Raw genomic sequence first — 12,163 nt, 5'->3', positions numbered from 1 at the left:
TTGGGAAAACATGATGCAAGTTTGTATAGGAGATTTGTGTTGCTTTGCTTGTCCTTTTGCACCCAATTCTACAACCCCCTTCCTACCACAACTCAGGTTAACCTGGTTTTACAGCTTACAGCTGAAACGTGTTCAGTTTGAAAGGAGTGCTAAATGTTTTCCAATTTCTAAAAATGTGTTGCTAGTAACTCTAAATACTCTTAATGCAAAGCATTAGACTTTAAATGAGGTGTTATATACAGCACACGTGCTTTGTTAACCTTTTATTCAACAGATAATCCCTCGAGGTCCTACTCGTGAGACTGAATCCGTGACGTCAATGCAACCCAGCCCCTGATTTGTTGCTCGCTGAAGTTTGTAGATTGTAAGAAGAAATCCGATTGGTCGACACTGGCAAACGTTCAGTGCGGCGTGTTGCCTATAGCGCAGATGTTTCACCGTAAACATAAACATCGCCATCTGCGCTATTTAATTACTTCTGCTCGAGATACGTTGCTGTGTTGTAGTGTGCATGCAGGTTTCATTGAGTAGTGGTAAGTAGTTGGGTTAGAGTTAGGGCTCACACTGGGTTGTTAAATGGGGTGCACTGGTTTCAACTAGATTTCTGCAGTTACTTTTTTTGGGCATGCTTTTAATAATCACTTCGTGTTTAATGGAATCCCCTGGTACGCATGTCATTTGCTCTAAGGCATGTGTTAGTTGGTTGTTTTTAGAGATGACAAAGCAGCCAGGATACTCATTCGCCTAAATTTTCATTCTGAGTTTATGAGTGGGACTTGCGTCTAAATTAGCAGCTCTTGATTGAGGGAACTATTGGCCACAGACTGAACCAATGGGTGATAATCAGCGTGACACACACTCACACACACACTCACCTTTTTTTAAATGCACAGAATGGATGCTGAATGGGAGTGACCTTTGCAATTAGAGGACTTGATAGTTGCACGTTTGCAGTAGTTTGCACTGGAGCGTTTTCCTTTTTCCTTTTAATCCCAAGCTCTATTTTCTTGCTTATAGTGGTTTCCCTGCATAGACTGCATTGTTAACTCGGATATCTCTGCTCCAAAAGCATCCTGACACGCTTCACCCAATGGAGCTGGAGGGCCAGTGGTGGAAAGGCCAACTCGCCGGAGATATTTACCATGCTCTACGTTACAAGGTCTAATTCCTTTCTTCGAACTTTGCACTCTAACACTACTGTGTGCACCTGTTGATGGAAACAATGATGTCTTTCTTTTAGGAGCTGAGATTGCCTGTTTACAAAGGTCAGTCTCCACAACTGAACCTTAGGCGCTACTTTGCAGACCTCATAGCCATTGTGAGCAACCGCTTCCGGCTGTGTCCTTCAGCTAGACACCTGGCTGTGTATCTGCTGGACATCTTTATGGACCGCTACGACATCTCTGTGCAGCAGCTCCACATGGTGGCTCTTTCTTGCCTTCTTTTGGCTAGTAAGGGTGATTTTTATATTGTTAAGTCATTATATTGCTTATATTTTAGGGTACAGCTATATTGCAACAGCTATTGTGCAAGTCTGCAGATTGCAGTTGTATCCAAAGTGCTGTTATGTGGTTGATGCACCTGATAAAATGGCAAATGCATTTATGCAAGTTGATCTTCAAACCACTTTTGCACCCAGGTAAATTTGAGGAGAGAGAGGACAGAGTGCCAAAGCTTGAAACCCTCAACAGTCTTGCTTGTATGAGCTCCATGAACCTGGTATTGACCAAACAAGGCCTATTGCACATGGAGTTGCTGCTCTTGGAGTCCTTCCACTGGAACCTCTACTTACCCACAGCTGCCCACTTTATAGAATATTACCTGTCAATTGCTGTCAGTGAAACGGATCTACATGATGGCTGGCCAATGGCATGCTTAGAGAAGACAATGCTGTATATGAACAAATATGCAGATTATTTTCTGGAAGTCTCTTTGCAAGGTAATCACTTCATAGATAAAGATCCTGTTTACTTATAACAAATAGCAGTTCTTGAAGGCTTTTCTCATTGCTTTTTTCTTATGCACTTCTATTTCTAGACCATGCATTTCTACAGTTTGCACCATCGTTGATTGCTGCTGCTTGTGTGGCTTCATCTCGGGTAATCCTTCGTTTGGCTCCGACATGGCCGCCTCGTCTGCAGCGCCTAGCCGCCTACACCTGGGAGCAGCTACTGCCCTGTGTGGAGAGACTGCTTCTGTGAGTGACTGCTTAATGTACCTAAACACATTTTTAGCTGTTACTCTGAGATAAATAAGAAATCATTAAAGTATTCTATATTATATCCAACCTTAGATCCTTTTGTTGATTCTAAGACTTAATTTTCTTCCTAGTGCCCATGATAGTGATGTGAAGGAAGCCAACAAACAGAAGTGCCAGCTACAGCAGCTCGGTCCACAGCCTGGCCAGGCCATGTACCCAACGCAAAGCCAGAGTGCCACAGTTGCTCAGTACATCCACAGACCAGCCTTGCAATACACCCAGCAGAGCTGCCAACCTGTGCTGGTCTCAGCCCATGCATCAAGTGCCTACCTCTGCCACAGTGGCCCTCTGCAGGCATCAAGTGGCCCATCACATGGGCAAGCACAACCACAGACAATGTCTGTACCACTGGAGTCTAAGATGAAGGTGCCAAACAGGTCCTACCAAGTGAACTCCGTCTACTCATGTGCAGCCCCCTGTTTCAACAGGTGATGGCAGCTGGACACCAGCTACAAACTAAAGAACTTTAACATGGTTATAAAGCAAACTCTACAAATAATGGGCAACTTTTGCATGTCAAGCTGGATAATTCGAGCTCCTCAATCCTGTTTCAGTAGTTAAAAAAAGTCATGAAAGTAATGGACATTGTGTAAAATACTGTAAAAACTGGACTATGAGGTGCAAAGTGAGCAAGATGTGCAATCCTGTGAGGTTTGCTTTTTTTCATTCGATTTCCTTCTATATGAAGTTTTTCATTTGGTGTTTTTGTTTTGTTTCTGCCTGAGAACAGTATTTTTTTAATATTCTTGCTACTTGAATAGGAAACGGTGTGATTTTTATCAGCACCAGCACAAGCTTATGCCAGTGATAGCCAGGTTACCTCAGAATTGTTGAATGTAGGCTGTTACCCTGTGATGTTACATATGCACTTTGGTACAAAACATTTTTTAAATAAATGAAAAAGTATGTTGTACCATAGAGGTGCAACATATTTTCTGTTGCATACCGCTTTATTGAGCTGATCCTGATTTTTAAGTAACATGATAGCATGCACTACTTGAGCATGCTAGAGGATGGAGCCACCAGGAAGGAGGAAAAGAGGAAGGCCAAGGAGGAGGTTTATGGATGTGTTGAGGGAGGACATGCAGGTAGTTGGGTTGAAAGAAACGGATGTAGGGAACAGGGGGGTATAGAGTCAGATGATCCGCTGTGGCAACTTCTATTAAGAAAAGCCGAAAGTAGATGAAGATGATAGCATGCACTATTCTAATTAAGGCATAACGGGATAAACTTTTATTGCAAGTACTCTAAATATGTAGAATTAATGCCTCACATCTCCAAAGCCCTTGGCTCGGACATGAGCTTTGGTCTTCCTGTTGGATTTTTGATCCTGTGTTTCCTTGGTTTCCTTTGGGTTGTGTGGTTTCCTTCTTAATTTTAAAAAAATGTATGGATCAACACTACCAAATTGTGTGTGTGTGTGTGTGTGTGTGTGTGTGTGTGTGTGTGTGTGTGTGTAATATGCTTGCACTACATTCAGGATGTATTCCCACCACGTTCACTCTTCCCTGGACACACTGACCAGGATTGTTGAAGACTAATAAATAACCACTGATCCATATCGGGGAGAAAACACAGGCAGTTGAGAAATTGGTTTAAATGTTACCTGACAAATCAATACAAATAAATAGGTGGCTTGTGCATTAGAAATTACAATAGCAAAAACACTGCACTCAAAATTCCTTATGTGACAGGTAACTGAGATGTACAGCTTTCTGCATTTTATTAGCTTATCTGATAACAGCAAATCTTTAATGCTTTCTCCTTTTATGAGTTCTTCCTGTCATAAAATTTGTATGTGTCTGTAAAATCTGAACATATGAACCAGGTCAAACATACAGAAAAGCTTCATTAGAGCACACTGGCCCTAGCTATGGCAACTAAGTATTAGAGATCAATGACTGTGCATGCATACACTAATATTTATTTATTATGCTAAAATACTAAATAAAAAATTTATATGGAGTGATGGCCCAGTTTTGTGCATGCTAGCTACAAACATTTTTTTAATGTATATAAACATTAGGGCTGTCTTTTTAAGTTTTTAATTCTCTAATAAGCATGGGCATGGACAAATATGTTTTATGCAAATGTTTATGTATGTTTATTATTAGTGAAACCATATTTACCATATATACATAGAGCTTGAAGGCAAAGTTTTCTTGTAAATGTTTTAAAGTAATTATTGTGTTTTAAATTGCATAAATTATCAGGACACCAAACAAAATTTTTGCTATGTTTCCACATGGATGGTTTTTTTAATTGCCGGATATGTTGCGGATTTTGGTGTTTGATTAGAGACTTGCGCATCAGTAAAACAAATGTTTAATGGTTAAATTTTTTTTTCAGAGGAGTTTTTTAATATATATACTTAAGTAAATGAAGGTTGTATTCAATACATATGTTTCATTGAAGGTTTTACTTTTATATTTATTTATATTTTTTATAAAAAATGGTCAAACAGAAATGCGTGCTGTGTAATCGTGCGTTAATAAAATTAATGCCATTAAAAATAATTTGTTAGTGTTAACGCATTCGTTTTGACAGCCCTAAAGGATAGATAGATAGATAGATAGATAGATAGATAGATAGATAGATAGATAGATAGATAGATAGATAGATAGATAGATAGATAGATTGATTGATTGATTGATTGATTGATTGATTCTATATCTATAGTGGGGCAAAAAAGTATTTAGTCAGCCACCAATTGTGCAAGTTCTCCCACTTAAAAAGATGAGAGGCCTGTAATTGTCATCATAGGTACACTTTAACTATGAGAGACAAAATGAGAAAAAAAATCCTGAAAATCACATTGTGTGATTTTTAAAGAATTTATTTGCAAATTATGGTGGAAAATAAGTATTTGGCCAATAACAAAAGTTAATCTCAATACTTTGTTATATACCCTTTGTTGGCAATGACAGAGATCAAACATTTTCTATAAGTCTCCACAAGGTTTTTACACACTGTTGCTGGTAGTTTGGCCCATTCCTCCATGCAGATCTCCTCTAGAGCGGTAATGTTTTGGGGCTGTGGCTGGGCAACATGGATTTTCAACTCCCTCTAAAGATTTTCTATGGGGTTGAGATGTGGAGACTGGCTAGGCCACTCCAGGACCTTGAAATGCTTCTTACGAAGCCACTCCTTTGTTGCCCGGGCGGTGTGTTTGGGATCATTTTCATGCTTGAAGACCAAGCATATTTATCATATTCATATCATTTCACATTTTGATCTTCATGGCATGCATGGTTGTTGATGCCAGATGGGCTGGTTTGCATGTTTTAGAAAGTGATAATCTCCTGGGATTTTGCAAATACAATAGTGTATAGAGTTTACACACAATGGTTTTAAAACAAAATACATCCTGTGAACAGATTGTCTTCAGCTTAAAACAACAGACGAAAGACCAGAGAAGAATGAAAATCAGATGACAAGATGTCTATGGCAACTAAAATAATCACTCTTTACAACTGTGGTGAGCAGAAAAGCATGTCAGAATGCTATAGACTTTTAGGTAGATGGGCTACAACAGAAGAAGACTGCATCAGGTTCATCTTCTGTCAATCAAGAACAAGAATCTAAGACTATCACGGGCACAAAAGAACAGGTAATTATTTTTCTCATCTATAACTGTCCAGTGTGGGTGAGGCTGTGCTCATGAGTGATTATCTTTCTTGGTTGACAGTATTTGAAACCGGTAATAAAATAGACAGTGACAGGGTTGAATTGAAAAGTTCTCAAATTGAATGGAAATGTAGTACAGTGCTGTGCATCTGCCTGAACATTTAATATAATTATCAAGCTATTCAGAGATAAATAATATTAGGTGTTATGCAGTGTAAAAGTTAGTGGCATGGCTCAAAAATGCAGACACAGTTTTCCTCCAGGGCATTTTCTGTAGAAACCGCCTTTATCTATATACATTAAACTATATGTAATTTGCCCTTAAGTAGTTCCTACAATCAGAGAGGACTGTGTTTAAACTGCAAAAAATATTACGTCGAAAGGTCGCCAGCTGTGTATAAAAGTAGAAAGCTGAAAATATTTGTTGAAAGAGTATATAGTATATATATCTCTTATTTGAACCATGTCTCACCTTTGTCTCCTACATGTTGCTTATATTTTAATCGTCACATGATATATAAATATATAAAATAGCTCGATATGTTTTTTTATATTTAACATAAATATAACACATAGAGTAGAAAATTAATTAAGAAATGACACAATAGCATGCACATCCTGCTGAGACTTGCAGCACCACAGGGTTAGCAGTGAGATTCCTTTGAGATTTCGGTCCACGTTGGTATGATCATCACAAAACCACTGCAGATCTGTCAGCTACACTTTTTATGAGTTATGAGTTGTTATTATTATGAGTCTCATCCCAAATGTGCTCGATTGGATTTAGATCTAGTATATGTGGAAGGGACCAAAAGGTGGATTATGGGACCAAGTGTGTAGCAAGAAAACACCGCCCACAATATTATTGCACCATGCTTCATACTGGTCATGCTATATTCTGATTCTACTATCTGGATAGTGCAGCACAGATCAAGATCAAACAATCTTTAGCCATCTAGTTTTAGATATCTAGTTTCTTTTGCTGCTGTAACCCATCTTAAATCTGACTTATCATAGACAGTTTAAATGACTCTGTTTAAATGACTCTGACCCTTATCTTCTTACCTCTTGCACCAGCAAGGTGTTTCTCAAGGCAGAAGCATTGCTCACAAAATGTTTTTTGGTTTTTGCTCTGTTCTGTGTAATAGTCAGTATGTAATACTGAATAGTGTGTCTATAGTAAAGAATCCCACAAGAAGAACAGTTTCTCAAATACTCAAACTCAACTTTTTAATCATTCTGATGCTTGATTTTAATTCCACCCTGAAGCCTTTTTTTTCATTGAAATCTGATCTGTATTTCTGTTTTATGAAAGGTTATAATTTGTCTGATGTGGTGACTGGAAAAAAAAAAAAAATCAATGACTTCAAACTGAAGGGATAATAGGCACCACTATCAGATAATCAAACAGTATTGTGGGTAATGTTGGGAACCATTAATCAGAATGAAAATATACCAATATGTTGATTATTAAAAAAACATTACATAAATCAGTGGTGGATTTATTTTCTTTAACAGATTCAGTGGACACTTACTAAATGTGGGCTGTCTACGTCATGTTCTAGCAGCTCCTGTGGAGGAGGAAATGATCTGAAGAATCTGTTGGCCAGAATTATTTCTCCTGAAATTGTCATCACTGTGGTAACCAGTCTCTTCCCTCAGTAGCTTGCGATACAGCACCTTTCAGAGTCATACACATGGTCCAGAACCCTGCCGTGCTCTTGTGCAGAATTAGCCATGACTCAGATGCCACTATTACACAACAGATAGCTTTTGTGAAAGAGTGTCTAATTCACATAATGAATCCAAACATTAAAAAAAAATATCCGGTATTATAATGCTATAAGGTTTTATTTATTTTTTTTTTTAAACAATAGTTTGCTATAAATACACCATTTTTCACTCATTTTAGGGTTAGGGAACATTTACTAACACATATTTAGGTACAGTGGGGCAAATAAGTATTTGATACACTGCTGATTTTTCAAGTTTTCCCACTTACAAATAACAGATAAATCTGTAATTTTTATTGTAGGTACACCAATTGTAAGAGACAGAATCTAAAAAAATCCAGAAAATCACATTGTATGATTTTTAAATAAATAATTTTCATTTTAGTATTTTACCTACCAACCAGCAAGTATTTTGTCTCTCACAGACCTGTTAGTTTGTCTTTAAGAAGCCCTTCTATCCTCCACTCATTACCTGTATTAAACGCACCTGTTTGAACTTGTTACCTGTATAAAAGACACCTGTCCACACACTCAATCAATTAGACTCCAACCTCTTCACTATGGTCAAGACCAAGAGCTGTCTAAGGACACTAGGGACAAAATTGTAGCCCTGCACAAGGCTGGGATGGGCTACAGGACAATAGGCAAACAGCTTGGTGAGAAGGCAACAACTGTTGGTGCAATTATTAGAAAATGGAAGAAATTCAATATGACTGTCAATCTCCCTCGGACTGGGGCTCCATGCAAGATCTCGCCTCATGGAGTATCAATGATCCTGAGAAAGGTGAAGGATCAGCCTAGAACTACACAGGGGGACCTGGTCAATGAGCTGAAGAGAGCTGGGACCAAAGTCTCAACAGTAACTATTAGTACCACACTACACCGTCATGGATTTAAATCCTGCAGTGGGCACAAGGTCCCCCTGCTCAAACCAGCACATGTCAAGGCCTGTTTGCCAAAGACCATCTGGATGATCCAGAGGAGGCATAGGAGAGGTCATGTGGTGAGATGAGACCAAAATAAGTATATTTTTGGTATAAACTCCTCGCCGTGTTTGGAGGAAGAAGAAGGATGAGTACAATCCCAAGAACACAATCCCAACTGTGAAGCATGGGGGTGAAAACATCATGCTTTGGGGTGCTTTTTTGCAAAGGGGACAGGACGACTGCATCGTATTGAGAGGCGGATGGATGAGGCCATGTATCACGAGATTTTGGGCAACAACCTTCTTCCCTCAGTAAGAGCATTGAAGATGGGTCATGGCGGGGTCTTCCAGCATGACCATGACCCCAAACATACAGCCAGGGCAACTAAGGAGTGGCTCTTTAAGAAGCATGTCAAGGTCCTGGAGTGGCCTAGCCAGTCTCCAGACCTGAACCCAATAGAAAATCTATGGAGGAAGCTGAAACTCTGTGTTGCCCAGTGACAGTCCCAAAACCTGAAAGATCTTTCCGTTCTTTGTAAGTGGGAAAACTTGAAAAATCGGCAGTGTATCAAATACTTATTTGCCCCAATGTACATGACTGTACATTATTGTTAGTGATGACATCCTTAATATAATCTCTTGCTGAGAGAACATGTGAAAAGGCCAGTGGATTGTTAGCTTACAAAACCATGGTTAGGTTTAAAATAGGTTTCAACATGAAACCCTAATTCTTTATTATAATAATTTATGACAATAAGTGGAAATGTGCATAAAGCGTCAAAAGGAGGAGATGAGTCAGTATGTGTAATTAATCTTTCTCTAAATAAAGCCTGTGTGCTAGACAAAAAAAGAACAATGACCGTGTAGATAGATAGATAGATAGATAGATAGATAGATAGATAGATAGATAGATAGATAGATAGATAGATAGATAGATCTCTTTACTGACTCATACACTGTGTGTGTATATGTCTGTATTAATTCTCTCTTTAGCCTCTACAAAGTTGAATGAAAGTTCATAGAGCAAACTTTATATAAGCTTTTTAATTCTTTTGTCCCTACAGCTAAATAATTTAAATGAGTGTCTCCAACAATTGCAAATTATTAGATAAAGATTGGACGTGATTAAACATAATGTCTTTCATTGATGCATGTTGCCACAGCTGGATTTAAATTCAACCAGGCCTCAATTATGCTTGCTATTGAATTACCAGGAAATAAAAAGAACACGCTTACATTACAGTCTCTGCAACTTGGTGCTCATGGACAGTGTCTAAAAGCTATCGTTTATGGATGCTCCGAAATGATTTGCATGTTGAACATAGCAGCTATTAAAAGATGAATACAGAGTAACTGTAAAAAAAAAACCACACCTGTGGTAAAAGTGCTCACCCTTGCTCTCATAAGCTCAGCTGCTGTTTTAGTTGCTTTGGCTTAATTATTTGCAAGTACATTCTTCGTATTTTTCATACATTTTTTTTTGTTGTTGTTAGAGTTTCCATGATGTGATCACAATCACAAGTCTGTATTAATCACCTTGAATGTTGAATGCATTGTGCTCTCTAAGCTGAAATCATGGTGGGCTGGCTTATGCTGTACTCCTGTGGTTACATTTATGCTAACCCTAACTCTATTTCCAGTGAAGAAAAAAACTTACTGTCACAGGAAATTCAGCTGTACTGGCTGCAGTAAACAATAGGAAGTGTATGAACAACATCCTGAAATCATTTTTACAGATTACAAAGACCAAGTCATACACAATTTTGCACAAATAGTATCTGATCAGTGATCACCTGCTCATGTAGTGGAAAAGGTCTGACATCCACCGATGAGTAGCTGCACTGCTGATATTAATTATAATAAGTAAGTGCCTGTATAAAATAAGGAAGTTTACATTTTGATATTATCTTTGGTAAAGATGACTATCTAGTTTATCCTAATACTGTACGTTTTTTTTCATAATCTTTTAACCTTTCTTTAACAAAATGTTTCTGAGAGAAGTTTTTTTCTGGGTGTTATTTATTCACATTTATTCACTACCACAGTAATGTTTTCTTGTTGATGGCAATTAGCTTGATTTGACATCTCTCATCGAATGGCCCCAAATACACTCTCCATCCACATTATTAGGCTCATCAGAACACTTCTATATGTATGCAGTTATCTAATCGGCCAATCATGTGGCAGCAGCTCAATGTGTAAAATCATCAAGATCAAGATCTCTGTAATTTCAACCTTGGTTTTTTTGGTGGTGCCAAAAGGAGTGGTTTGAAAACTGCTGATTTGCTGGGATTTTAACACGTCCTCTTTTGCATTTTAAGATTCCACAGATTTCACAGTGATGAGCAGCTCATTACCATTTTACTCTGACTTCTATCTGTTATCAACAACGTGTACCTACCACCAGAATAGGTGCTCACTTAATGTTTTTTTTGTTGTTTGTTTTTTTTACACTATTCTGTGTAAACTCAACACAAACATTGTTTGTGTGTGAAAATACCAGATAACGTACGGTTACAGCCTCAGAGCTCACATATTGAGGATTTGCTTTGTTATCATGCAGCTTTATTACAAAAAAACAGAAAGAAAGAAAGAAAGAAAGAAAGAAAGAAAGAAAGAAGCTACAAAGGAATGTACAGCATTAGGTTTTTTTTCCCGAAAGTTAGCATAGACTATGAAACAAAATCATTCTACTCAAAATTGCTTCCCTACACAATGTTTTATTCCATCAATCAGTGTACAACTTATAAGACATTATGTGAAAAATCATTTTGTACACTACACGATTTATTTGCCATTCTGTATATTCTATATTCTCAATCTCAAATTTAATATAATATAATCATATAGTATCTCAATAAGCACTTACTTAAATACTAATCATCTTACAACTGTGGATGATTCATACCAAAATATAGTAATAGTCTTCTTTAAATGGCAGTGCATTGTGGGTATTCTGCACTTGCTTGCGAAAATTGTTTAGACACTACACTGTCCACATTTATGCTTTGATGATTTAGAGTGAACTCTCCAAATGATTTTTGGGCTATATACAGTATGTGCTTCTTTCTGCAGCTTTACTCACCTCCAGCAACTAAAAAGCTTCTTGTTAGTGGTGGGGTCATTGGAGTCAAACTCTAGCTGTTTTATCCACCTCAGGTCAGAGGTACTTAGCCAAGACCATGCGTGGTGTATGACAGTGGACATCAACCATACAAGCTAAAGTCTAAAAATGCAATGTTGTCATGACAGCTCTTTGTTCCAACGATTGAACAAATAGTTTTTACTGTGAACTCATCATGTACATGCAAAAAAGACTCCACTGAGAGAATGAATCAGGCATTTTATATAAACTTTTTTTTAGCAGTGTGGCCTTGTGGTGCTGACCAGAAGAACCATTTGGGTCTGTGAGTTGATACACAAGTGGGAAAAATTGTATCGCTGACAACACCCCAGACTCACCCTACATCAGTACTTGACTTTACTAACGCCCTTTGTGCTGAATGAGCACAAATCAAACACACTCTAAAGTTAAAATGTGAAACATCTTCCCAGAGGAGTGAAATTTATTATTCAACAGCAAATAGGGAATATATATGAACTGTGATGTTCAACAAG

At 37.9% G+C, this 12,163-nt stretch overlaps 1 protein-coding gene across 3 annotated transcripts; it reads left to right on the top strand.

Annotated features, from left to right (window-relative positions):
* The first annotated feature begins 319 nt into the window (after nucleotides 1-319).
* ccnj (cyclin J) lies at nucleotides 320-3,203 on the top strand. 3 transcript variants are annotated; one of them, XM_046863540.1, is made up of 6 exons: nucleotides 320-533; nucleotides 1,070-1,159; nucleotides 1,241-1,451; nucleotides 1,640-1,939; nucleotides 2,038-2,197; nucleotides 2,332-3,203. In XM_046863540.1, the coding sequence occupies exons 2-6, from the start codon at nucleotides 1,091-1,093 to the stop codon at nucleotides 2,690-2,692; spliced, it is 1,101 nt and encodes a 366-aa protein (XP_046719496.1). In that variant the 5' UTR covers nucleotides 320-533; nucleotides 1,070-1,090; the 3' UTR covers nucleotides 2,693-3,203. The 3 variants fall into 3 exon arrangements, with proteins under 3 accessions (XP_046719496.1, XP_046719487.1, XP_046719478.1); XM_046863531.1 differs by having other exon boundaries at nucleotides 322-533; nucleotides 1,018-1,159; XM_046863522.1 differs by lacking the exon at nucleotides 320-533 and having other exon boundaries at nucleotides 847-1,159.
* Nucleotides 3,204-12,163: the final 8,960 nt, after the last annotated feature.

This window comes from Silurus meridionalis, chromosome 2 (assembly GCF_014805685.1).
Source record: "Silurus meridionalis isolate SWU-2019-XX chromosome 2, ASM1480568v1, whole genome shotgun sequence".
In the NCBI taxonomy this organism is placed as follows: domain Eukaryota; kingdom Metazoa; phylum Chordata; class Actinopteri; order Siluriformes; family Siluridae; genus Silurus; species Silurus meridionalis.
The sequence above is the reverse complement of the archived record's forward strand: the minus strand, read 5'-3'. Positions and strand labels throughout refer to the sequence as shown.

Coding starts and splice junctions, on each gene's coding strand:
- ccnj (XM_046863540.1), top strand. CDS start 1,091: ATGGAGCTGGAGGGCCAGTGGTGGAAAGGCCAACTCGCCGGAGATATT. Junction 1,160..1,240: donor ACCATGCTCTACGTTACAAG/GTCTAATTCCTT, acceptor TCTTTCTTTTAG/GAGCTGAGATTGCCTGTTTA. Junction 2,198..2,331: donor TGTGTGGAGAGACTGCTTCT/GTGAGTGACTGC, acceptor TTTTCTTCCTAG/TGCCCATGATAGTGATGTGA.